This window comes from Schistocerca piceifrons, chromosome 7, assembly GCF_021461385.2.
Source record: "Schistocerca piceifrons isolate TAMUIC-IGC-003096 chromosome 7, iqSchPice1.1, whole genome shotgun sequence".
Classification (NCBI taxonomy): Eukaryota; Metazoa; Arthropoda; class Insecta; order Orthoptera; family Acrididae; genus Schistocerca; species Schistocerca piceifrons.
Genome location: NC_060144.1, coordinates 98,210,903 through 98,236,693, shown reverse-complemented (window position 1 = coordinate 98,236,693; position 25,791 = coordinate 98,210,903). Strand labels below are relative to the sequence as shown.

The following is a 25,791-nucleotide window of genomic DNA, read 5'->3' as shown; positions in this document are numbered from 1 at the left end:
ACGGAATAATTTTCTCTGTGTGCCATGAAATGGGAAATATTAAATTGCGGTATAACTATTGACAATAAAAACACAATAGGCAACAGATTAGGAACATAAATTTTATTAATGTCGAAAGTCTTGTTTTCTCCACACATTGCACTTTTTTCTCGAATAACTCATTATTGGCAAAACAATATTCTTAAACTACTTGTGATACAAACTATAGCAGATAACTAGGCCTCGATATTACTTTAAATGAAAGACATTTGTAAATTGCCTGATAAATGAACGGTAAAATATTCACAGCAGTTATGGATTTGTACACTGCACACAACCAGACAACATTCATACAAAAATCGCTCTGACTATGTTTCAGGAATAACAGGCTCACAATCCTGACAATTTATAAATTTATACCAAATCAAGGGTACGAATTAAAGGATTTCCTGAAAGCACGTAGATTTTAGGATAAAAGTTACATTTTACAAAAATTAAGTTTTCCCACCACCTTTTGAAAAAGTAAGTCATTTTTTAAAAAAGTCTTTCTTCCCTATAAATATGAAAAATCCTCTGCAGAGCAACAGGATACTGAATCAGCTTATAGCTAAAGTACATTTCTGTTACTTAATTTGAGAACTGGCTTATTCATAAATGTGATGAGTACACCAAAAATATACAAAACGTGGCTGTTTTGACTGATGTAATTCATTTGAAAGTATTTGGAGTATTACTGAGACAGTTGCGGTTTCTCAAAATTTGAGCGAACGCTAAGGCACTCAAGAAGGACAGAAAATCATTCATTGCCATATTAGTTCTCTCTCACTCACGTCACTACAGTAAAACAGTCAGTAACAAGTCCACGACTAATTACTTTTGCAGAGGAAGCGCAGATATTGTCTATTTACTAATAATAATTACATTGCAAAAACTTATCACATTTTACAGCTATAGTTTAAAGCTCGTTTGCAAATTTACGTTGTCTCAAGGTGTGAATAACTGTGTTAATCTGCAGAGCAACGATATTTTATTCCTATTCAATATAGGGCCCTTTTATTTTGAAGAGGTTGCATACTATTAATGTTAGACCATTATTTATATAGTCTTATTTTTACTTAAATTAGAATTCAATATTTTTATACGAAATCAGGAATCTCTGTATATTTCGATAAGCAGTAATTTATATTTTGTAAATTTTTTTCTCAGTGGTACGTATCATATTAAATGTGTATGGTTTGTGGACACAAAAGGAAACAAAAGATGAAAATCAATATAGGAAAAATAAAAAGGGGGTTTGAAGAGAAGAGCAGACACGTTTAAAAAGTTCTTTAAACTTTGGAGTGTTGAAAGCAGATTTTTAGATGACAATAGCAAATGCGAAAAATATCAATGGCATAGTAATGTGGCATGCGTGAATGTGGAAATCCGTATTCGCTAAAGACAACATAATTGGCGGTATTGTAACATGGGTGGAATCGGAGTACTTATCACTGAAAATTCTCTATGAATATAAGGAACAATGTCTCTGAGATCGTGTCGGTTTGCCGTTGCTGCAGAGCGGGAGGCCTCCCTGCATCTTTATAGAGGCCGATGAAGGTGTATAATCTCTGCTTTAAAGTAGAAAGTTGGTATTGTCAATCACAAATAAATTACTTCAGGAGACACCTGAAAGTACTAATATTAATATTTACTGATATGTTCCATTCTGCTTTTGACGCCAACATTTTTTTTTTCTGCTCAGAATTTGTATCTACGGCAGCAGAGTAAGGAGTATAAAGAACAGCAGGTGATAACAATGTTTTGAATAAAATATAATTTCTTTCAATTAAACTCTTTGAAGAAAGAGTATTCCAAAGTTTCTGCAAGTTGTTTTGAACTTTCGAAACGTGCAAAATCGTTGCTGTTATTTCCAAACCTCGTATCCCCGAGTTTTGTTGAACGCCCACCTAATACCGCTCCCAATAAACGGAATACATTTAAGATGTATTAAAATACAATATTCTAAGTTAGTCATGGTGAATTTCAGCATGCCTGATTAATAATTCTAATTTAATCTGGAATCTCATATAAAAGTTTTGACTTCTACTCACTAATAAGGACTACGCACAAAAAGTACTGTTATGCGGATCGCTGGAAAAACTGCAGTCAGAGTATATCAAATTATGGGATTAGAGCATAAAATTTCGTGTAACTTAGGGGTGCTGTATTTTCTACCCCACTTAGGAAATACATTACATTGTTTCAGTCTTTAAAACCCTTCATTTCTACACATTTTTTATTTTGAAAAACTGTTAACAGTCACTGACCCAAGTGTTTCTTTAGAAAGAGCAAAGAAGGAAAGCTTATTCAGACCAGCAATCCGTCCAGTGAATTAGCATACCGGAGATACGATAGTGTCATTCTGCTGTGGGGCGTATCGAACTCAATACTGAACGGTAATGTACGACCGAGGGGTTTAGGGGAACCACTGCAACAATAGCAGTAACAGAATCTGTAAGTACGGAAGTGGCAGTACGATGGCGGAAACCTGCATGGAAAGCCAGATAGTTGGAAGCTACAATGCATTACAGCAAATCGTAAGAGTGGCACTCGTTGTCCTCTTCCGTAAATTTTGGACTAGATTAACTGAAGTTCAGGAAATCATAGGGAACGGCGGGTGCAAGGGCCCTTCAGAGGAATTAACAGATGCTGCGGCTTAGAGAGGTAAGTACAAGACATTTGAGAAGAGCACTGGTCCCGGTACTCCGCAGAGCTCAGCGGCCCTCAGCGGTCGTTTCGCCTCGGCGCTTCTAGACGGCCTCCGGACTGCGTAGAGTCAGCAGGTGTTCCTCATGGTGGCGCGCCGTTGGCGGTCATCTTTGGGGGTCGCGGCCCAGCCGCGTCGTACTGCGTGTCTTCCGACTCGGATTCCGAGGTGGACAGGTTGACGGCGGCGTCCTTCCCGCGGACGTAGTCGTCGTCGTCGTCGTCGTCGTCGTCGGCTCCGACGCGGCGGTAATTGACGTAGGTGGCCCGGCGGCCCCTGGAGACACCGCGCCGGCGACCGGCGTCGGCGGTGGCGTCCAGGCGGCGTCGCGACGCACACCACCAGGCGGCCAGCGCCAGCAGCAGCACCACCGACGCGGACATCGACACCGCGCCCGCCAGCAGCCACCTGCGGCGCACATGTCACGGCGTCACACTTCGCCTCGTCTAGCGCTCTCGGCGATCTCTAATTCCACACCCATTTTAATTTACTGCATTCATGGGCCCTGCTACTTAGCCAATTACATTGTTATTTAATGTTCACCCTAAGAGATAAAACGACGCACCAGGAAGGAATTATCTGCATGGGACGTAAATCGGTAGATGTGATTCACATACGAGGGGGGACCCAAAAGTAACTGGAATTGTAATGCTGCACATCGTGTACCTGTAGTAGCAGGTTGCGCCACCAGAGGATTGTAGCAGGAGCTCTGCTGAGTCATTCTGCCACGCGGCGTCACCCAACAGTGGAAAGTGTGGTTTCTTTGGCAGTTCTTTGAGTGTGCGTACAGTGCAGACGTGACACAAGGAAATGGCTTGTTCTTCCGAACAATGTGTGGCAGTGTAGTTTTGTTTATTGTTCGGCAAGAACGCAGCAGAAACTGTTGCGATGATTCAGACAGCCTACAAAGACCATGCTCTTAGTAAAACTCAAGTGTACGAATGGTTTTCTCGGTTTAAAAAGGGAGAAATGGTGGTTGAAGATCAGCTCTGTTCCGGTCGACCTCCAACTGTTCGAAGCGAAGACAACATCGACAAAATCCGTGATGTCATCAGTGAAGACCAACGCAGGACAATCGACCAACTCGAGAACTTGTCCGGGTTGTCCTGGAGCTCAATTCAGCGCATCTTGACCATCGATTTGGGGATGCGAAGAGTAGCAGCAAAATTCATGCCGAAGCTTCTTACCGGAGATCAAAGAGATCGTAGCGTTCAAGCCTGTCTCGAAATGAAGGACGCGTTCAAAGATGAACCACATTTCTTCAACAAAATCATCATGGTGCTATGGGTACGATCCAGAAAGTAAACAGCAGTCATCACAATAGAAGCCACCTGGCTCACCTCGACCAAAAAAAGCTCGACAAGTGAAATCGAATGTGAAAACGATGTTGATCTGTTTTTTTGACATCAAGATCGTACACTCTGAATTTGTCCCCGAAAACTAGACAGTAAACCAAAAATTCTGTTTGGAGGTTATGAAACGGCTTCGCAGAAGTTTGTCGGGAAAACGTCCGGCTTTGTGGGATTCTGGTGTGTGGTTCCTGCATCACGACAACGCTCCCGCGCACACGGCTCTCAGCGTTCGCCAGTTTTTGGCCTCAACGACGACGACTACCTTGACCTACGCACCCTATTTGCCGGATTTAGCATCCTCGGACTCCTTCGTATTCCCGAGGATGAAAAGAGACTTGAGAGGGAAGCGTTTTGCGGATGTGGAAGACGTAAAACGCAATGTCATGAAAGTGCTAGCAGGTATCAAAGAGGACGATTTTAAAAGTTGCTTCGAACACTGAAATGAACGTTTGGACAAGTGTATTACTGCTAACGGAGACAACTTCGAAGGAGGTTAAGGTTGTATTTGAAAACAATAAAGTATATGTTTTCTAGAAAGAAATTCCGGTTATTTTTGGGTCCCCCCTCGTACACATACATCTAAATAATTACAATTTCAGAAAAATTGGATGATTTATTCAAGAGAACGCGCTTCACAAAGTGAGCCAGTCAGTAACACGTTTGTCCACCATTGGCCATTATACAAGCAGCCATTCGGCTCGGCACTGATTGACTGATAGACTTGTTGGATGTCCTCCTGGAGGATGGCGTACCAAATTCTGTCGATTTGGCGCGTTATATAGTCAAAATCTCGGGGTAGCTGGAGACCTGTATCATAATGCTCCAAACGTTCTCTGATGGGCAGAGATATGGCAACCTTGCTGGCCAAAGTAGGGTTGGTAAGCTCGAAAACAAGTAGCTGAAATTCTTGCTATGTGTGGGTGGGCATAATCTTGCTAAAATGTAAGCCCAGGGTGGATGTATCGTTGTGCTGTAAGGGTGCCGCCTATGACAACAAATGGGCTATGAAAAGAAATCGCACACCAGACCACCATTCTTGGTTGTCGGGCCATTCGGCAGGCCACAATCAGGTTGGTGTCCCACCACTGTCTGAAGCGTCTGCAGAGACGTCTTCAGCCAGAAATCTCATTGAATGTAGTAGAACTGTCTTCAGTGATGAGTCCCGCCTCCAATCGATCCCCGATGACCAGTGGAGGGACGCCCTGGACAATAGTGGGATAACAATCTGACAGTCGCTCGCCATACTGCCCAACAATCAGTTGGGTTGGGATGGGCTGGGATGCAATTCCATTTCATAGGAGGACCCTCTTTGGCTGTCAGCTGCGGCAGCTTTACAGCACAACGATACGTCGTCCATATTGTTTGCAAGATAGTGAACGCCAGCACACACCGAAAGTCTCTGCCGCTTGTCTTTTTTGCTTACCAAACCCTACCTCGGCAACCAAGATGGCCAGATCTCTCCCCATTGGAGAAAGTTTGGAACATTATGGACAGGGTCCTCCATCCAGCTCAGAATTTTTACGATCTAACGTGACAGTTGGGCAGAATTTGGCACCTTATCACTGAGGATATCCAACAACTCTATGAATCACTGCCAAACTGAATAACTGCTTACATAAGTGCAGAAAGTGGACGAACACGTAATTGACTTGCTCAATTTATGAAGCTCTTGTTCCTGAATAAATAATCCAATTTTTCTGAAACTGTAATTATTTATTAGTCTAAATCTACCGATTTCCGTCCCATTCGGATAATTCCTTCGTGGCGCGTCTTTATTTATCCTGAATATTAATGTTTTTGTGTTAACAGTGAATTTTAGACTCATCTCTCTGTTTTTAATTACAAATCACTATAAAAACACATAAATTTCAGTCAAGTTAACTTTATGAGGCTGTCATTCGAAATAAAACTAATCGGATAAGAGGGAAGCACTGACGATGGTTTCTTTTTCTGGTATCAATTGATGAAGAATTCCGGTTACTATGGCTCTGTGTTTTACCATGTTGTAGTTCAGAAATGCATGATCGTTTCTTCAAACTATTTCGCGATATGAACACAGATTTCTGTCTGTTGGGCGAGGTTCGCGGCCTTTGTGGGTACAGAAATGCCCAGCTCGACGATTCCCTCGTAGTTTGGCCTGCTGAGTGTCGTTACTGAACTGACGAGCAGTGAGTAATTTAGATCGGCAAGATCTGAAGTTAAATGATCTTCGCAGTACGGAGTCGTTTAAAACTTTGATACAATAGATATAAACCGAATAATACCTGACTCCAATTCTCATTCTCAAGACTGGTTATGTACGTCGCCATTTACTTCCTAATTTCTAATATCATGTCCTTTAAGGAATGAATGGATGAATCCTCGTATAGTGGTGTCCTTTCGTCTCCTGACAGGTTTCGCAGAACCGTTACCATTCTTCAATCCCCCTTTCGTTTCAGTAGCTGTGCAGAAAGTAATTTCTTTCCTGACCTTATTCTCTGCTAATAGTTTTGTTGTCTATGATTCCGCAGTGCCCTTTGACCCAGAGAAGTTGCACTTTTTGTATTGTTCGAAACACTTGTATATTAATTTCTGTATATCACAGAGAAAACAAGTAGTTTTCACTTTCTAGGAAAGATGTTCTGCACTCACTTCTGCACAGAGACGCCACAAGTAATTATACAGCACTTGACGGCAAATACATACGAGCTGTAGTTATAATTCTGGAAAAAAGTTACTGTCATAACAATTTTTTTGTTTGTTGATAGATCAGACTTGGTAGATTTTGAAATCCGCTTCTCACAGCATCGTAGCTCGCAGCTAAATAAGAGGAAACTAATTAGCCGAGTCGATTTTGACACTCTGGAGATTTCAACATTCACCGGGAGCAAATATATGCATCTGCAAACAGACAGGAAAATTATCTCGTACCTTATCTCCTTCTTTCAGGAAGGTACCAAAATCAGAAAACTTTCTTCACGTTTCAACTAAGTACTCTGCGAGTGAAAAATGACTTCCCAAGGAGCGTTCAAAAAATAAAGGAAAATTTTAGGCATCATTTCAGTCTTGCTTTTAGCCAAACGTCCACGAACAAACAAAGTAGTGTAAGGGGGTACATCGTCATCCAGAAGTCATTAATTATTTCGGCACAAATCCATACATTTTTCCAGTCTACTGCACGCAAACGGCGTCGAACTTACACGTACTCCTCATTGATCATTCGTCCTTGTTGCAGGAACTCAAGGTCGTCTATGCCATTAAAATAGACGAACACATTCGGCCGCACTGGTCTAGACTTTTTCGGTATTGGCAATCGAAATGCTTCTACTGCGACGATTAAAGCTTACTTTCTACGTCACAACGATAAAACCTTGTTTCATCAATTGTTATGACACGTCTCCGTAGTTCTGCAGCCCTGCTGAGTTCAAGTAGTAACTCTTGAGCAAACATGTATTCGTCGCTGTTTTTGTTCGAAATTTACCAATTATGGCACAAATTTTGCTGCAACATGTTTCATACCTAAGACACCCGAAAAATTTTGTCAGTAAGAGTTACCTGATATTCCAATATCATCAGCGAACTCTGTGATTCTTGTTCATCGATCACTCAGAATAACTTCTTTCACTTTCATCGGTCGTCTCTGTGCTGGGATGTGAAGGGCGCTCGCCGTCTTCAACGTCTTCATGGACTTCTTCGAAAGGCCTATGCCGCACGTAAACCCATTACTTATAGTGCACTCACCGGAAAAAATATTTAACATTTCTAAAACTTTTCTCTGCGTCATTCTGTACTTACAGCTAAATTTAATGCAAATTCTCTGATTGACTTCCCTTCATAATACATAATCACCGGTACATCCACAGCATATTTACCTTTTCGACAGCTGACAAAAGACTAAATATCCGATACGGCTCATACTTTACTTGCAGATAATCTTTATACCAGTTTATCGACATAGTAAAGAAAATTCTTGCGAATCGAATACAACATGCAAAATTCAAAAAATTCGATCACTTTTAAAGACGTCTCGTACATTCTTCTGAAGATATTATAATCTCTTTTTCTTACTCTCCCACCGCCGCACGACATATGCAATGGTGACAGCATAATGATCACACAGTCTTCCTTGAATACAAGTTCTCTAAATTTGCTCTAAAAGTTCTGCGACAACAGCGTCGACCTCCCAGCTACTGCCATTTAATTTCCTCGTACATCTCAATCACGGTCCCGTTACAATCGTGAGAGCCACACAACTGCATTTGAAACAGACCACTCGCTAAAGAAGGCTTTTGGTGGGCAAGCTTTGAGGTAAGCATGGACATTTGTCTGGTTTAATAGACTCGAAGACTGCCGGGGTCAGGATAGTGACACACGGTCGGGCCAAACATCAACATGTACAACACTGGAAACGATGGGGGGGAGGGCCTGAAGTGATCCCCAGGGACTAAAGGCAGACAACAAGTAACGTTGTTGAAATCTTTGGACTTGCAGACGGGACAGATCAAACCATTGTTGTCCGTAAGGAAGTCTTCCACGTGTTCAGACAGACAAGGGAAGTTCTACCACGACGTTTTGAGGAGACTGAGGCGTAGTATAAGACGCAAACAGCGTGAGAGATGCAAGGATTGCGGACCAGCACACACCTTGGTCATTCTGAGGGACTTCCTGGCAAGCCAACAACATGACAAATGGGTCGCAGCTACCCTACTCGCCTGAACTGCTCGAAAATGAAACTGAAGTTAAAATGGCCGCGTTTGGATTCCAAGGAAGTGGTTCAAGCGGGGTTACAACTGGTTTTGAACACAATTCAGCCAACAGACTTCGAGCGCTGCTTGCAATAACAATAAAATCGGCAGGAAGAGTCATATGCAAGCAAGAAGAGAGTGCTGTGAAAGTGTCAGTAGAAATTAAGATGTAAGACGATTTTTCTGATTTTTTACGTTGATGTGTTGAAATACCGGGTAGCTTCTCGTACTGAGTATTTGAAAAAATAATCTTTAATTGATTTGACGAGGTTTGATCGTTATGCATCACACCTAGCAGCATGAATTATGTGTTTCTTTTACACCGGCATTGGGCACACGTTCGTAATATACGAAGACAGTAACGAGGAAGTGAGGCTTCGAAGAAATGGAAATTAAGTAGTCACTGCGTACGTTTAACTCCACTTTTATGAAAAATCGGCGTTCCGTAAGAAGTGGACAAAAAGATCTCTCCTTGTGAACTTACTTCACTGACATGTTAGTTCTGAGTAAAACAACGATGTCCTAAAGAAGAAAAGTTGTCGAGCAACAGGTTACTCTGCAAGTTGTCGAGCGTTCTGATATGTAATTATACGGATATACTGCCATAAAATTATTCTAAAGTACAGGCTGGTTATAATTAAATTTTCGCTACACAGGTGCCTAACTTCAGTAGGAATAATGTTCAGACTAGGAGGTGCAGGATTTGGATTGTTAGTAGTGTTTGTGCCATATCTTGCCGTTAGGTGACGTTGTTGATGTGATTACTTAGGGTTGAAACACAAGCATCCGTGCGCGTCACAGTTGCAGAAATTCAACATTCATCGGGCGAGGTGAGCAACCTGTTGTATCAGAACAAGAGGAATAGTGATTGAGAATGTCGGACTCCATGTGCGGTCTTTTAAGCCGTGCCACGACAGCTGAACGTCCCATGACCCACCGTTGTGTTGGACAACAGTAGAGCAGTCTCCAGCGCGGTTCCAGGTGGTTATGGACGCAGATGGTTGTCTCATTGAGCAGCTTTTGGAGCCTGGAACGTAAACATGGTAAGTCGTCAACAAATGTTACCCTCTCGTGTCGAAATTAAAATGTGTTTCTGGCAATGGTTCATTCACTATTTCTTATCTGCATGTCTTTACAAATGGTTCCACGAAGTTCTATTGTCCTCCGGTAGCTCGTTTCTCATGGGGGCCATCTCAAGTAGCGAAAGTACTTTTCATATTTGATACTGATCCCCCCCCCCCGGTAGGTACAGTGTGGGTGTGCACTTTACACTGATAGCTAACGGGTTCGGTAGCTAACTCGGATACAAACGTCTCTACGCCACCTCGCTCCAGAGTGGACGCCACACAGCCTCGAAAGTATACAAGGGTTGCCTCTTGAGAAACGACCTGTTTGTCGAGCTGCACAGTACCCTGAGTATTGTCTGCGCTTTTACGATAACAGTCTGAGCAGAGAAACAACTGTTGTGGTGCGTCGTTACCGGAAGGGAACAAATCTGGTACGGCGGAGGTTCTGCACGTCACGAGCAACTACTGGCTGGTTCGCTCACCACTCTGAGCGGCCGGCGGCGAGGCCATCGGCAGTGGCAGCCGCCCGAGGCCAGCAGAAGAGGCGGCCCGCCCCCTGCGCGGACGGCCGCGGCTCGGCGTCGCCGTGGCAGCGCGTGCAGTCGCCCGCCCCCGGGCCGGCGCACGCCAGGCACGAGTAGTGGCACGGCTCGCATGTGCCCACCCCCGTCGCCGCCCCCGCGCCGCCCCCGCCGGGCGGCGGCGCGGCGAACGTCTGCTCGGGACAGGCGGCCACGCAGCGCGCCGCCGGCGATCGCGGCCACAGCAGCCAGAGGTCGGCGGAGCAGCCTGCAAACACCCACACCGGATCACGGCCAGCCTCGCGCCTGCCGAGCCAACAGCGATTGAGACATAACCGAGGGCCAAAACAAACGATTCTGTTATCGAGACTGCCACAGCAGGAACGGTAGCAAATACAGAATAGTTAAATTTTTAAATAGCTGATGAGTCTTCTCGGCTGTACGGCCACTGCCGAACAAACTTCTCAGTTCCTGACGTTTCGTTCACAGCTGCGCTGTACTTCGTCCTAAGGTGCTCCTGGCGATGCTGAGCCCTGCTGACAAAACTCAGGGTCGAAAAGTGACATAAATAATTAATTTTTGAGAACATTTCTCGTGGAGAAAAGTTATCTGGCAAAAAGTACTCTAAAATGTATAAAAACAGACTCGACCGCAAAAGCATTTGAATGAGAATATGGAGAAAGTCCGTACATCCATTTTTTTATAAAATTGTTACCTATCATGTTGTACGTTAAACATGAAGGCTGGTCACGATATACGGGAAACAAATTTTCTGGCATTTTCTGTGTTGTTCTGCAACTGGTGTATTACCTAAATTGAAGAGAAATATACATATACAATAGTGCAACATGTGTCAAACAATGTGTGGAGTATAACTCCAAAGAGAATGGCAAATAGGTATAATTTTTTTGATTTCTGTCCATATTAACAATAAAGTGTGAGTTAAGTAATGTCTCACGCTTATTTATTACAAAATATTCAGAAAGCCTACATGTCTACTAAATAAATTTTAACTTAACGTCAAAAAAACTTATCACGATTGTCGTCAGTGCATTGGCATTCTCCCATCAATATTCATTTTAAAAGTAAAGTGAGATGAATACCGAAATTTCAGCAAAATTTTAAGACTTGTAAAGTTTTTCTTGTGTCCCCTGAGAAGTTTAATATTTTGGACATATGACGTTTCTTAGTATTCCTATTCATTTATTCTGATGGTGACTGGTTTCGGTCAGTTTTTGGTCATCCTCAGACCCTCACACCATGATGGAAGGTGGTGGCGGTGAAGGAAGTGGGTGCTCAGATTCGTGGAGCAACAACACCCATTCCATTCACTGCCTCCACCTGCTTTCATGGTATGAGGGTCTGAGGATGGCCAAAACTGACTGAAACCAGTCACCATCAGAATAAATGTTTTTGCGGTCTTGACTCTGTGTGTTCGTTTCTAAAGTGACATAAATATGGTATAAACTGGGTGTGAGCAAATTTACACCAGATCAGCACGAACAATCTTTGTAAAAGTGACCTCTAACAAAGATTGTCTCAACTGATCACGAGTAAACTCGACTACGCATACTTTACACAGCACTGATGTCACCGATATCCGGCTCGTTAGTCGGCAAAACTCAACGTCCCCAGGGGCATCTCTGAAGAAGTCCAGCGCAGCTCTTGACGAAATTGCGGGAGTCAAAAAAAAAAGTTTCTTAGATAACGCCCATATAGTTCGGAAGACTTGTCAGCAACAGCAACTATGACATCCAGTCGTGATAACCTTCAATGCATAAATATGTAAGTGATCCTCTGTCTACAGTGGCTCCTCTAACGTAGCTGGTCATCGATTTGAAATGAACTTGGATGACAGATATAGGTATCCAGAGTGAGATCTTCAATCTGCAGCGGAGTGTGCGCTGATATGAAACTTCCTGGCAGATTAAAACTGTGTGCCCGACAGAGACTCGAACTCGGGACCTTTGCCTTTCGCGGGCAAGTGCTCTACCAACTGAGCTATCGAAGCACGACTCACGCCCGGTACTCACAGCTTTACTACTGCCAGTATCTCGTCTCCTACCTTCCAAACTTTACAGAAGCTCTCCTGCGAACCCTGCAGAACTAGCACTCCTGAAAGAAAGGATACTGCGGGGACATGGCTTAGCCACAGCCTGGGGGATGTTTCCAGAATGAGATCTTCACTCTGCAGCGGAGTGTGCGCTAATATGAAACTTTCTGGCAGATTAAAACTGTGTGCCCGACCGAGACTCGAACTCGGGACCTTTGCCTTTCGCGGGCAAGTGCTCTACCAACTGAGCTGCCGAAGCACTACTCACGCCCGGTACTCACAGCTTTACTTCTGCCAGTATCTCGTCTCCTACCTTCCAAACTTTACAGAAGCTCTCCTGCGAACCTTGCAGAAAAAAATGGTTCAAATGGCTCTGAGCACTATGGGACTCAACTGCTGAGGTCATTAGTCCCCTAGAACTTAGAACTAGTTAAACCTAACTAACCTAAGGACATCACAAAGATCCATGCCCGAGGCAGGATTCGAACCTGCGACCGTAGCGGTCCTGCGGTTCCAGACTGCATCGCCTTTAACCGCACGGCCACTTCGGCCGGCAACCTTGCAGAACTAGCACTCCTGAAAGAAAGGATACTGCGGAGACATGGCTTAGCCACAGCCTGGGGGATGTTTCCAGAATGAGATCTTCACTCTGCAGCGGAGTGTGCGCTGATATGAAACTTCCTGGCAGATTAAAACTGTGTGCCCGACCGAGACTCGAACTCGGGAACTTTGCCTTTGGCGGGCAAGTGCTCTACCAACTGAGCCACCGAAGCACGACCATGACTCACGCCCGGTACTCACAGCTTTACTTCTGCCAGTATCTCGTCTCCTACCTTCCAAACTTTACAGAAGCTCTCCTGCGAACCTTGCAGAACTAGCACTCCTGAAAGAAAGGATACTGCGGAGACATGGCTTAGCCTCAGCCTGGGGGATGTTTCCAGAATGAGATCTTCACTCTGCAGCGGAGTGTGCGCTGATATGAAACTTCCTGGCAGATTAAAACTGTGTGCCCGCTGTGTGCCCGCTGCAGAGTGAAGTGGTTACAGGAGAATATGGGCTTGAGACGAGGAATGAGAGAGAAGGAAGCCTGAGTTCTGTAATAAATATCTGCTAGTAATAGCGAATGCTCTGTTCAAGAATTACAAGATGATGAGGCACACGTGGAAAAGGGTGGGACAAAAAGGTTTCAATTAGATTACATCATGGTCAGACAGAGATTCAGACAATGGATTGTAAGGTGTACCCAGTAGCAGATACAGACTCAGATCACAATGTAGTAGTGATGAAGAGATTAGTCTAGAAGAATCGATACCCAAAGGAGTGGTATACGCACTACTAAAGAAAGATGAGATACGCTTGAATTTGTCTAAGGCTCTAGATGCAGCAATAAGGAATAGCTCAGTAGGCAGTACAGCTGAAGAGGAACCGACATCTCTAAAAAGGACACTCACAGAAGTTGCAAAGTAAAACATAGATACAAAGAAGGTACGTGCGAACAGACCAAGGATAACAGGAGTAATACTACAGCTGATCGATGAAAAAAGAAAGTACATAAATGTTCACACGAATTAAGGAATACAGAAATACAAGCCGCTGAGAAAAGAAACAAATTGGAAGTTCAGGGAAGCTAAGACTAAATGGCTGCATGAAAAATGTGAAGAAATCCAAAAAGAAACGATTGTCGTAAGGACTGACTCAGCATATAGGAGCATCTAAAAAACCTCCTGTACATTAAAAGCACAGGTGGTAACGTTAAGAGTATAAATGCAGAGGAAAGACAGCATAGCTGCAAAGAGTACATTGAAGGCCTCTAGGGAATGGTTGGGGCGGGGGGGGGGGGGGGGAGGGGAAGATGTGTGTGATGTGATAGAAGGAGGAGGAGGAGGAGGAGGAGGAGGAGGAAGAGTCGATTTAGAAGACATGGGGGATTCAGTATCAGAATCAGATTTTAAGAGAGCTTTGGAGGACATAAGATCAAATAAGGCAGAACGGATAGATAACGTTCCATCAGAGTTTCAAAATCATTGGGGAAAATGGCAACAAAACGACTATTCGCGTTGGTATGCAGAACGTATGAGTCTGGTGGCATACCACACAATTCCGAAAACTGCAAGAACCGACAAGTGCGACAATTATCGCACAATCAGCTTAACAGCTCTTGCGTCCAAGTTGCTGACAAGAATAATATGCAAAAGAATCGAAAAGAAACTTGAAGATGTGTTAGATGACGATCAGTTTGGCTTTAGGAAAGGTAAAGGCACCAGAGAGATAATTCTGGCGTTGCGTTTGATAATGGAAGCAAGACTCAAGAAAAATCAAGACACGTTCATAGCGCTCGACAATGCAATATGGTGCAAGATGTTCTAAATTCTGAGAAAAATAGGGGTAAGCTACAGGGAGATATGGGTAATATACAATAGATACTAAAGCCAACTGGCAATTATAAGAGTGGACGACCAAGAACAAAGTGCTCGAATTAAAAACGGTGTAAGACAGGGATGTAATCTTTCGCCCTTACTGTTCAATCTGTACACGGAAGAAGCAATGATAGAAATAAAAGAAAGGTTCAGGAGTGGGATTAAAATTCAAGGTGGAATGATATCAGTGATACGATTCGCTGACGACATTGCTATCCTGAGTGTAAGTGAAGAAGAATTCTGACCTGCTGAATGGAATGAACAGTCTAATGAGTTCAGAATGTGCACTGAGAGTAGATAGAAGAAATACGAAAGTGAAGAGAAGTAGCAGAAACGAGAACAGCGAGAAACTTAAGACCAGAATTGATGGTCACGAAGTAGACAGATGGATCAAGGAGGACATCAAAAGCTGACTAGTACTGGCAAAAAGGGCAGTCCTGGCCAAGAGGAGTCTACTAGTATCAAACATAGGTTACGTTTGAGACGTAATGCTATAGACGAATGTTGAAAATTAGGTGGACTGATAAGGTGAGGAGTGAGAAGGTTCTGTATAGAATCGGAGAGGAAAGGAATATATGGAAACCACTGACAAGAAGAAGGGAGAGGATAACAGGACGTCTGTTAAGACATGAGGCAGTGACTTCCATGGTACTAGAGGGAACTGTAGACGGCAAAACTGTAGAGGAAGATAGATTTGGAATACATCAAGCGAATACTTGAGGAAGTAGGTTGCAGGTACTATCCTGAGATGAGGTTGGCAGAGGACAAGAATTCGTGGCGGGCCTCATCAAACCAGATCAAAGACTGATGAATTAAAAAAGAATAAAATTAAATTAAATAAATAAAAAGAAAAAAGAAATGGCCTGAGTGCCAACTCCCTGTAGCGACCTACCACGGCCTCATGACGATGGGTCACTGCTGTTAACGGTGCCAAAGGAGGACATACCAGCTATTAGGTAGATGGTCATATTGTTCTGCCTGATCAGTGGATGCATATACGTGTGTCTATCCAGGATACTTCCCCAAACTCCATGATCGATTCCAAACAACTTTGACACACGAACAGCAAACTTCACGAGTTTCAGAATCATAGGATATATAACATCATAGCACCAACAGGGGCGGAAAAACCGACAAATCGAGTCTTTTTTCACGCTATACCATACAGGATGCTCTGCACGATAGGCATAATGGCTAGTAGCCTGCTTTACTGATCTGTTTGCTGGGGTACACATGCGGATGGGCATTCCTGGCGAAGGTTGAGAAGGATAACGGAGTGGTTGGAAAGACAGGTGGGAGGTTGAGCAGTAGGACGCGGTCAGAGAGAGAGAGAGAGAGAGAGAGAGAGAGAGGAAAGGAGGAGATGGATAGATGTTGGAGTAGGATGGGATGGACGAGAGGGGGGCACAGGGGATGCACCACAGAGAGAGCGACAAGATGGTCGGAGGAGGTGGGGAGTGAGAGGGGACGGGGGGGTACATGGTCAGAGAGGGAAGAAGTGTATGGATAGAGATGGGGGAAGAGGACAAGATGGACAGAGAAAGGATGAGGAGTGGATGGATAGAAAGGGGAGGGTGCAGGAAATAGACTGAAAGATACGGGAAGAGGAATGGATGAACTGAGAAGGTATCGAACAAAATATGATCCCATGGAACGTGGTGTAGGAAGATACAGCTGGAGAGCAGAGAGACGGCAGTGGACAGATAGAGGAGTGGGGGAGGTAAGAGAGGATGGAATGAGGGAGGAAGAGATGGATACAGACACGGGTAAGGACGAAATGCGTCGAACACAGTTGAAGCTTGGAAGAAAACGCTAGTTGTTAATATAAATTTACTAGATAGGCTTAAAAATAACATTAAATAATACTCCTTCTTCCATGCTCTGGTGCTTTCCATTTACGAATGACGTAGCTACGTATCTTGACAGAATAGAAGGATCGATGGCCATACAGCGGAGTACTCTATCCTCAGCGTTGTATGATTTGCGGAAACCCTCAACTCTGTACCACGAAACATTAGTTGTGTAGTTGTGTTCGGCAGCTACACATTTTTGGTTGGCAACAACATAGTCGACATAATTCGGTAACACGGCACGATCGTATTTCTGTTTAAAATAACCGCATTTTGTACGCAACAGCTTACAGCAGCCTCCCAACGCGCCACACCCTTTCCCCAAACAGAAGTTGGGAGGCCTACGAGCCGCGCTACCCCTGTCGCTGCTTGTTGGGTTGCAACTCGCGCGCTGCACGGCGCGGCCTGAATGCTGCTGTCCGGGCTACCTGCTCGCCGTCCGCTCGGTCGTTTGCTCGCCGGTTCGGTGCGGCACAGCAGGCGTGTTAACACGGCCGGGGTGCTCGGCGCGCCAGCTTTTGCACCGATAACTCACACGGCCGCAGCCTGCGGTCGCCGCGAGCAGACTTGGGACGAATAAAAAACACGCACCGACTCCGCCGGGAGGCACACGGCCGCCGATAAAGCGTTTCATTAGAGTTGCGAGTGTGGGCGGGTCCCCAGCCCCGCTGCCGCCGCCTCTGTTGTCTAGTTGACGCTGGACAGGGATAACCGATGGTAAAACGTGCACAACAACAGTGACTCTACTCTCTCTCTCTCTCACACACACACACACACACACACACACACACACACACACGTGCGCGAGCACACAGACGTACATACAGAAACTGAGTCTGAGTGAGGGTGCGTGTGTGTGTGTGTGTGAGGAAAGGAGGGAGGAAGGGAGTGGGGGAGGGGGAGAGGGAGGGAGGGAGGGAGAGAGAGAGAGAGAGAGAGAGAGAGAGAGAGAGAGAGCGTCCTTTCTCTGGTATGCTGTACACTCTGCGCCCCGCGCTGTTACCCACAGTTATACAATCACTTTTTAAAAAATGTCGGGTACGTTTCTATTGCAACCCTCTGTTCGGCATCTCCTCCTCCTGCCTCTCTCTGCCGTTGGCCCCCCACCCCCTCTTCCTGTCTCCTACGCCCACTCTCTCTCTCTCTCTCTCCACTTCCTCCACCCCCAGTCTTTGTCGAACTCCTCCCCCCCTCCTTCCTCTGACCATGTTCTCCACCCCCTCTTTCAGTTCATCTCCTCTTTCCTCTCTCTGTCCATCTACTCCTCTTTCCTCTCTCTGTCCATCTCCCCTTTCCATGCATTTCCCCCTCTCCTACCTCTATCCATTTCCTCCTATCTGTGCGTATATCGTCTTTCCCTCTCCCTGTCTGTCCATCTCCTCTTCCCCCCTTCTCTCTCCATGTTAGCATCCCTATGTCAATAAGAATCTGGTAGTTCTTATCCCCACGGCACTTCTTTCCGGATCTTAACTAAAATGTGCACCAAATTTGGTTAAAATCGTTACAAACTTTATGATCTTTTTATCCGTTGCTCTGCCTGTAAGCACATCTCGAATATATTTAACAAAATGTTCAAATGTGTGTGAATTTCTAAGGGACCAAACTGCTTAGGTCATACCTTACAAAAGCTCTCCTCGTTCGCAGGAAAGCTTCTGTAAAGTTTGGAAGATAGGAGACGAGGTACAGGCAGAAGTAAAGCTGTGAGGAAGGGGCGTGAGTCGTCCTTGGGTAGCTCAGACGGTTGCCGGCACGGTAGCTCAGCGTGTTCGGTCAGGGAGCTGGTTGGTTTCTGTAATAAAAAACTGAGTGGAAGGATCAACAAACGAACTTGACCGGATGTCATGTGACGTCCGCAACGACCGAGCACAACGATCAACAACAAAAAAAGCCGGCACGGTAGCTCAGCGTGTTCGGTCAGAGGGTTAGCTGCCCTCTGTAATAAAAAACTGAGTTAATCAATCAACAACGAACTTAAACGGATGTCTTACGACGTCCGCCCCGAGAAGATTCAACTAACGAAAAAAATTGCACTTCCCCACGAAAGTCAAAGGTCCCGAGTTAGAGTCTGGGTCCGGCACACAGTTTTAATCTGCCCGGAAGTTTCATATCAGCGTACAATCCGCTGCAGAGTGAAAATCTCTTTCTGGAAATATTCTCAAGTAGTTTAATTAAAGCCTCCCGGATTTATACTGCGTTATTTAGCAGACAGCCTCCCTACTATCCACTCTACAAATAATTCAGTCTTACGCTGTACTTAAAACGAAATGTCATTTTCCTGTGTTTTCCCATAAAACTGAATTTCTCTCAAGGAGAATACAAAGTATATCGATTATACCGACAGGAAAAGCTTGAAAAACGTTTTCTAATACAGCGATAATTTCACTCTCTCACCTGTAAATTCTAATAAGTGTTAAAATTTGAAGAGCTCCATATATGAAAAGCTATAATACATATTCTATCAGCACCAAACGATAACACGTTCCTTTATAAATTTATCCCATTACACCGAGTATAACGGGTATAAATGCACATATTTCTATACGTGGTACTTAAATACGAACACAGCTCAGTGTGTTGATTTTTTTTCTGTATGTGTCACAGTCTTACCACAAGCAGTCACAAACTTAATGACCTCATATTTACTGAACGGTCGTGACTGAACCACTATGTAGACTACATCCGTCAGTATGCACCAACCGTTTTGCGTCCACTTGTCCACATTTCTCATCACGTGATACGCTGCCGAGGGGAAAATAAGAAATAACGGCTTGCTCTTGGTATCTTTACTTGGAGGTACTAACCTACCAAAAAAACGTACTACTCATAATAGCTATAAATATTAGTCTACGAAGAAAGTAAATACTGATGTATGTTATCACTACTCTGTCCTCAGTCATCAATAAAAATACATCCATTTATGCCCGTGACATCCTGTATATTTTCATTTTAATACCTGTTATAACGTGATTAGTCATGCATTACGTGAAATTTAGTTTTCATGTTGTAAATGAGGACTAACAGACATAGCTGATCATACAACAATACAAGAGATATCCATAAACCACAACATTTACTAGAAGGCATGCAGAATATTACAAATACGTAATTTACCACGCTGGCTGCTTATAGCTCTAAAACTTTGGCAGTCTGTGACGCAAAGTTTATGCATAATAAGAATCGCATCTGCGAGAAAGCTGTGTAAGTTTTAATGGCCTCGTCCAAGTCGTCAGCCTCAATGCCATTGACAGAGTGGTGCGTTGTGCTGCAGACTGCAAAGTTTTGAAGACCAGCCCTGGTATCTGTCGGCCTGTGAGCTCCACAATAGAATCCTTAAAAAGTCCTTCTCGTTTTAATTTCGTTTTAAATATTATGTGAATTTCTGAAAACTGAAAGCAAAGCGACTATGTAATTATCTTCCAGCCGTATTGTTGCAGGCTTTACTACAAAGAGATGGTACGATAGCTTTTATCATTTTTTTAAATGAATGGTTCTCACACCAGCGTCAACTCAATGGCCACAGAGTTCCAGGACTTTTCGTTTACAGTATAGCAGACCTGTTTCTTCGCAAAAACATCTAGCTTCCTTTTAGGTGCACTTTATTTCTAACTTTATGGCACAGATACTTTCTGTGTGCATATACACAGTGTTTCCCGCCCATTTTCTTATATAGCACGTACACTCCAATGTAAAAGGCCAGATTTTCACCAAGTGACGGTAAAAACTGTGGTGAACCATTTTCTGTATCGCTACATCGATAAAAATGATATCAACTCAATTTATGTATCGAGTCCTTGTAGAAAATACGTTTTCCTTACACGGTGATACAGAGCTAAACAACCCCAGGGAAAGATGTCAGTTTTATGACACATACTACAATTGCAGTAAATATTTTTAAAACAAGACGCGGGCAAAGAGGAAAGTACGATGGCCTGACCTGTAAGTACAGCTGTTCTTCACGCAAACACTACGGAAAGCGGAGGCTCCTGTACTCATTCAGAAGCTCTGGCCGTCATATTTATTGCGTTCTTCGCAATTCTTCTTTAAGAATAGTTTGTTGCAAACAACAGTGAAATTACTATATTCGTCTTTTCGAACCTACTCATTACCGTTAAAACAAAGTATCAACGCAACGTCTCGTTTTAGAATGACTTAATTAAATCTTTCTCGACGTCCAGCCGCTTCTCGTAATTGAAATCCCACAACTTTTCGGTCAAGCGCATTTCAGTCGTTGATGACTAACAGCTAGCGACTTCTGTATTCCAAACAGTGTTGTTGTTGATATCAGGACAGCCAGTGGTTGCTACTGGAGAACGACTGGCGAGTATTACGCCGCAATCTCGTGGAGTTTACACCATATGATGCAGATGAAATTCACAGACAGTTCCTCAAAACATTCAAACAAGAAGGAAACTGAACTACAACAGTAACGATAAACGAGCAGTTTGCTCGCTTCGTGTCACTTGCAAGAAATTATTTTTCGGTGCCTCGAACCACTTATTTTAGAGCATTCGACGTTCCTTGGTTCGAATAGTTTGCAGTTAAAATGTCGTAATGTATTGTACGTCCCACGTAATACTTGTTCTGAAGATAAACTTTTCCGTACATTTAATTCTCATGAGAAGGAACAGCCACAATCAAAAATAAGTGCATCGTCTTGTACAGAATAAAATATCGTCAGTGCAGTGAGAGAACAGAGCTCTTTGCGTCCTGGTCTCACCACTTCGTGTTGGTTCAGATCCTTCACTTAGCTACTGAGGCAGAGTATGGTCGTAAACTATGTATAACCACAGGGCAACCAAGCAAGGTGTGTGTGACTAGCGAAGAGGGCAGTGAGACTGCGATAAAACTGATGGATGAAGCTGTTCATGTAATCAGGATAAATGAGTAATGTACGAGTGATAGCAAGTATTAACTGTTGCAGTAAACCTTATTTATCGGAGATGGACCGTAATACAGTGAGTAACAACGGACTCTGCGAGCATATTAAGTTAGGAAGTGGACAATGATTGACAGTTGCTCCTGTGGCAAACAGTATCTGATCAGAAGTATCCAGACACTGCTGTGTAATACGGAATTTACCACTAGAAGTCACGATAGGTGGGTGGCAGTATAAAAGGAGATTGAGAGTACTGTCTTTTCAGTTTAGAAGTACAGTAGAACGTGTCGGTCAGAAAAGATCAGCGACTTCGAACATGGACTAGTCACTGGATGTCACGTGAGTAATAGTGCCATCACGGATACCTCAACCCATCCAAATCCATACAGACTGATGGTTGGTTAAGTGACTGAGAAGTCGAAGCACGGAAGAAGAGCCACACCAGAACCAAGACCATACAGATTTCACGCACAGGCGGAAAGCGACTGCCGAGCATTGAAGAAGAGAGGGGGGAGGGGGGGGGGGGGGTTGTTAAAAATGATGTGAAATCAGCGCAAGGAATTACTCGTAAGTTCGGAAGCGTTACCAGTGCTCTAGCTAGGGCGCTGACTATGAGTAGGAAGTGATGCAGCAGCTCATAGTTAGCCGCGCATTCCTGCAGTTAGTGCTAAGCGACAGTTGAGGCGGCGTCAGTGCACTGTAGATGACTCGAAACGAGTGATCTCGACTGCTCAATCACGCTGTACTCTATGGCAGTGTCATGGAACAGTTTGGGTTTGGCGAATGGCTGGAGAACATTACCTGTCATCACGTACAGTGCCAATATTGAAATGCGGAGGAGGCAGTATTACGGTACGGCGAGTTTTTCGTGAGTAGGTTGTGGTTCCCATAACACGCTTACGAAAACGCTAAATATGGAAGGATGTAAACAGATCTTACAGCAATGTGTACTGCAATAAATGTCAGAACAAATCGGAGGCGGATGATTTTATTAGGCTAGTAACATACCCTCAAATAAAGCAGCATCTTTGAGCCAATGGTGTTTGATTAACAAAATTCTTCAAATGACAGAAATTACATAATACCAATTTATTTTTCAACTTAATACCTGTGTACACTAATACAGTTGCAGGCACGCTCAGATAATCTCTGCAAATCATTCAAATAAAACGTCTTTGATTTCGAGTCCAACGGAGCGTTCACAGCACCAGTCACCGTTGGTTCAAATGGCTCTGAGCACTATGGGACTTAACTACTGAGGTCATCAGTCCCCTAGAACTTAGAACTACTTAAACCTAACTAACCTAAGGACATCACACACATCCGTGCCCGAGGCAGGAAGCGAACCTGCGACCGTAGCGGTCACGCGGTTCCAAACCGACGCGCTTAGAACCGCACGGCCACATCGGGCGGCACCAATCACCGTAAAATCATTGTCAAATCGTCGTCCTCCGAGGTTTTGTTTTAGGTTTAGGAAAGAAAAAAGTCTGATGGAGCCAAATCTGGAGTATTTGGCCGATGCCGTAACAATTCGAACTCGCAGTCACGCAGAGTTTCCTGTGTTGCGAGGGCTTTGTGCGCCAATGCGTTGTCCTGATGCAAAATAATTCCACGCGCCAATTTTCCGCGCGTTTCTTTCTTTGTCTCTTCTCTGACACGGCGCAGCAGGTAGCTATTTTACGGCGCAATGATAGTTACGCCCTTTTGGAAGTAATCTACCATAATTACCCCATCTGCATCCCAGAAGACCGATTCTCTCACCTTACCGGCTCATTTTTGCTCTCAGAATTTTTTTTGGGTTAGGGGATGAAGAATCATTCCATTGTTGCGAGTGTCGTTTCTGTCTCAGGATCACAGTGGTGAACCCACGTTTCGTCTATCGTCAGATATCTTTCAAGAAAGCCGCCTTCATCCGCTTCAAATTGGCGGACGATTTCTTCGCAACAATGCATTCGAGTCCTTCGGGACCCACCGAGGTGAAACTTTCCGCATTCCCACAATATTCACAACAATGTCATCAGTACACCCATGAGAGATTCCAAATGTGGCTTCAATGTGCTGCAACGTTGTTCGACGATCCTGCAAAATCGCATCGTGAATTACAGTCTGTTTCACCAGTGGCAACGGTCACAGGCCTTCCGCTCGTCGGTGCATCTTTCACACTAGTTCTTCCACGTTTGAAGTCGGACATTCAGTTTTTCACTGTTGCATAAGAAGCAGCACTGTCCTTAAGCGTATTCCGCATGTCCCCCGTAGTTTCCTCGGGCGTCATTCCCTTCGAATGAAGATATTCAATCGCAGTACGGTTCTCTGTTCTCACGATATTCGCCATTTTACGCTACGGTATACAATGCATCCTAGTTACAAAGCTAACGAAACTGGAGCCGCGACATTTGACTTTCATACCCACAGAGGGTCACCATAAGAGTAGGTGGTGGTGTTTGCGGGAAACGTTACGGTAACCATATCGGGCTAGAAACTTTTCGACCGCCAATCGTAAGGTCCTGCCCAGAGTCCCGACCTGCAGCCAACTGAACACCTCTGAGATGATAGAATGAAGGCGTTCACGGCGGGTGTTGTCATCACTTAACACTTCCGGGCTGAGATGCCGTGGTCCATGTGTTTCAGGAAGGTGATCATGAAATAAAGTTTAGTGAGACGACCGTCATAGCAAAACGTCGCATTATTATGCGCGAATGTACAGAGAGGCCATTGAGATAGCCAAACTCTGCAATAATTTTAATAGAAAAGATGAAGGCATTATGGATGTCAACATTGCAGCAACAGCATGACAATCGGTTAATTTCAATTCATTAAGTTGGCAAGAGATCATAGCACAGCCGACGTCACGTGATTGACAGCGGCGCCCTCTGGATGGCTTTTATATACGGCGCTCACTCGTGCTAACGTTGCAGTTCGCCGATTGTCCTCGGAGGATGCCTTCCGCAGTCGATGACGAAACGTCAGGGGAGAGTCTTATGTATGGACCATGGCATCTCAGCCCGGAAGTGTTTAGTGAGGACGTCTGGGATGAGTTAGAATACCGACTTCGCTCCACACCCATGCGTCCACAACACAATCTCCTCTGGTTTCGGCTCTTGAGGGACAACGAGCTACCAGTCCTGTACAAATCCAGACACCTCACCGAGAGTGTCCGCGGCAAATTTCAAAGTCGTTATAACGACGAATGGTGGAGAGACGCCACATCAACATTCGTCAATAGGTGCCTGGCTACTTTTGATCGGACAGTGTATAAACTTTGTTCTATCGCGCTGTAACTATGCGAGTCGCGTGCGCAGCCAGCGCGGTTCGATTAGGGATGCGTGCGGCCGGGGCGGGTGTGCGGCGGGGTGGTTGGTTAGTGGGTGGTTAGCGGTGGTTAGCAGGTGGTTAGCGCGGCCACTCACCGTGTGGGGGCGAGCTGCGCCGCGACGCCGACGCGCCGCCTCCAGGCAGGGTGAGGCGGGGTGGAGAGAAGCCCGCCACCAGCACCACCCACACAGACACCACGACCACGACCACGACTCCCTGCAACTGCTCTCTCTCTCTCCTCTCCTCTGCTCTGCTCTGCTGCTAGCAGTGCTTGCAACAGCTGGGCTCCCATCTCACCAGCCTTCCACAACCCCGACCCTAACGTTCATCGTCAGCCCTCAACAGCAATTACTGATTTTTCCATGTTACAAGCGGATTTCAGAGAAATTTCAGTCTGCTTTGCATAACTGTACGTTGCAAACGTCTTACATCTTTAGGCTGTATTACACCTACACAGTGTATCTCGAAACTACAGTAAAACAGATGCTAACAAGAATGTTGGTGAGAATATTTGTGGTCCACTGGGAATTGTGCCACCAGAGGCAGCATATTAACACCCTCCTACGATCTGAGCTTCTAATTGACCCTGACTCTTGGGAGGACACTGACAATAGTTGGGCATAGCGACCGAACCAGTCTACAAATGGTAATATTTCACGAAACACAACTATCTTCTACAATAAATGCAAACAAAGAACCGAGGGGCCGTACTGCAGCGTTATTAAAGTACGGAGTCTCGTCGACACAATCAATAGAGTCGAATTGCAAGACTGACACATAGAAAACATCGGTGGCCGGAATGAGATTTTCACTCTGCAGCGGAGTATGCGCAGATATTAAACTTTCTGGCAGATTAAAACTGTGTGCCGGACCGAGACTAGAACTCGGGACCTT

The 25,791-nt window shown here is 44.6% G+C and overlaps 1 protein-coding gene across 1 annotated transcript; it reads right to left on the bottom strand.

Moving 5' to 3' along the window:
• Positions 1-105: 105 nt before the first annotated feature.
• Positions 106-25,789, bottom strand: LOC124805477. Its single transcript, XM_047266041.1, has 4 exons — positions 24,993-25,789; positions 10,582-10,657; positions 10,351-10,517; positions 106-3,133 (listed from the first exon to the last, which is right to left on the bottom strand). Exons 1-4 carry the CDS (start codon positions 25,187-25,189, stop codon positions 2,809-2,811), a joined length of 765 nt encoding a protein of 254 aa, XP_047121997.1. The 5' UTR covers positions 25,190-25,789; the 3' UTR covers positions 106-2,808.
• Between the last annotated feature and the right edge of the window lie 2 nt (positions 25,790-25,791).

What these genes read in the sequence shown, in the direction of transcription:
- LOC124805477 (XM_047266041.1), bottom strand. Translation starts at nt 25,189, where the DNA reads ATGGGAGCCCAGCTGTTGCAAGCACTGCTAGCAGCAGAGCAGAGCAGA. An exon ending in GCGCAGCTCGCCCCCACACG is followed by an intron (nt 10,658 to 24,992) that starts GTGAGTGGCCGC and finishes GGGTGTTTGCAG; the next exon opens with GCTGCTCCGCCGACCTCTGG. An exon ending in GCCGCCTGTCCCGAGCAGAC is followed by an intron (nt 10,518 to 10,581) that starts GTTCGCCGCGCC and finishes GGCACATGCGAG; the next exon opens with CCGTGCCACTACTCGTGCCT.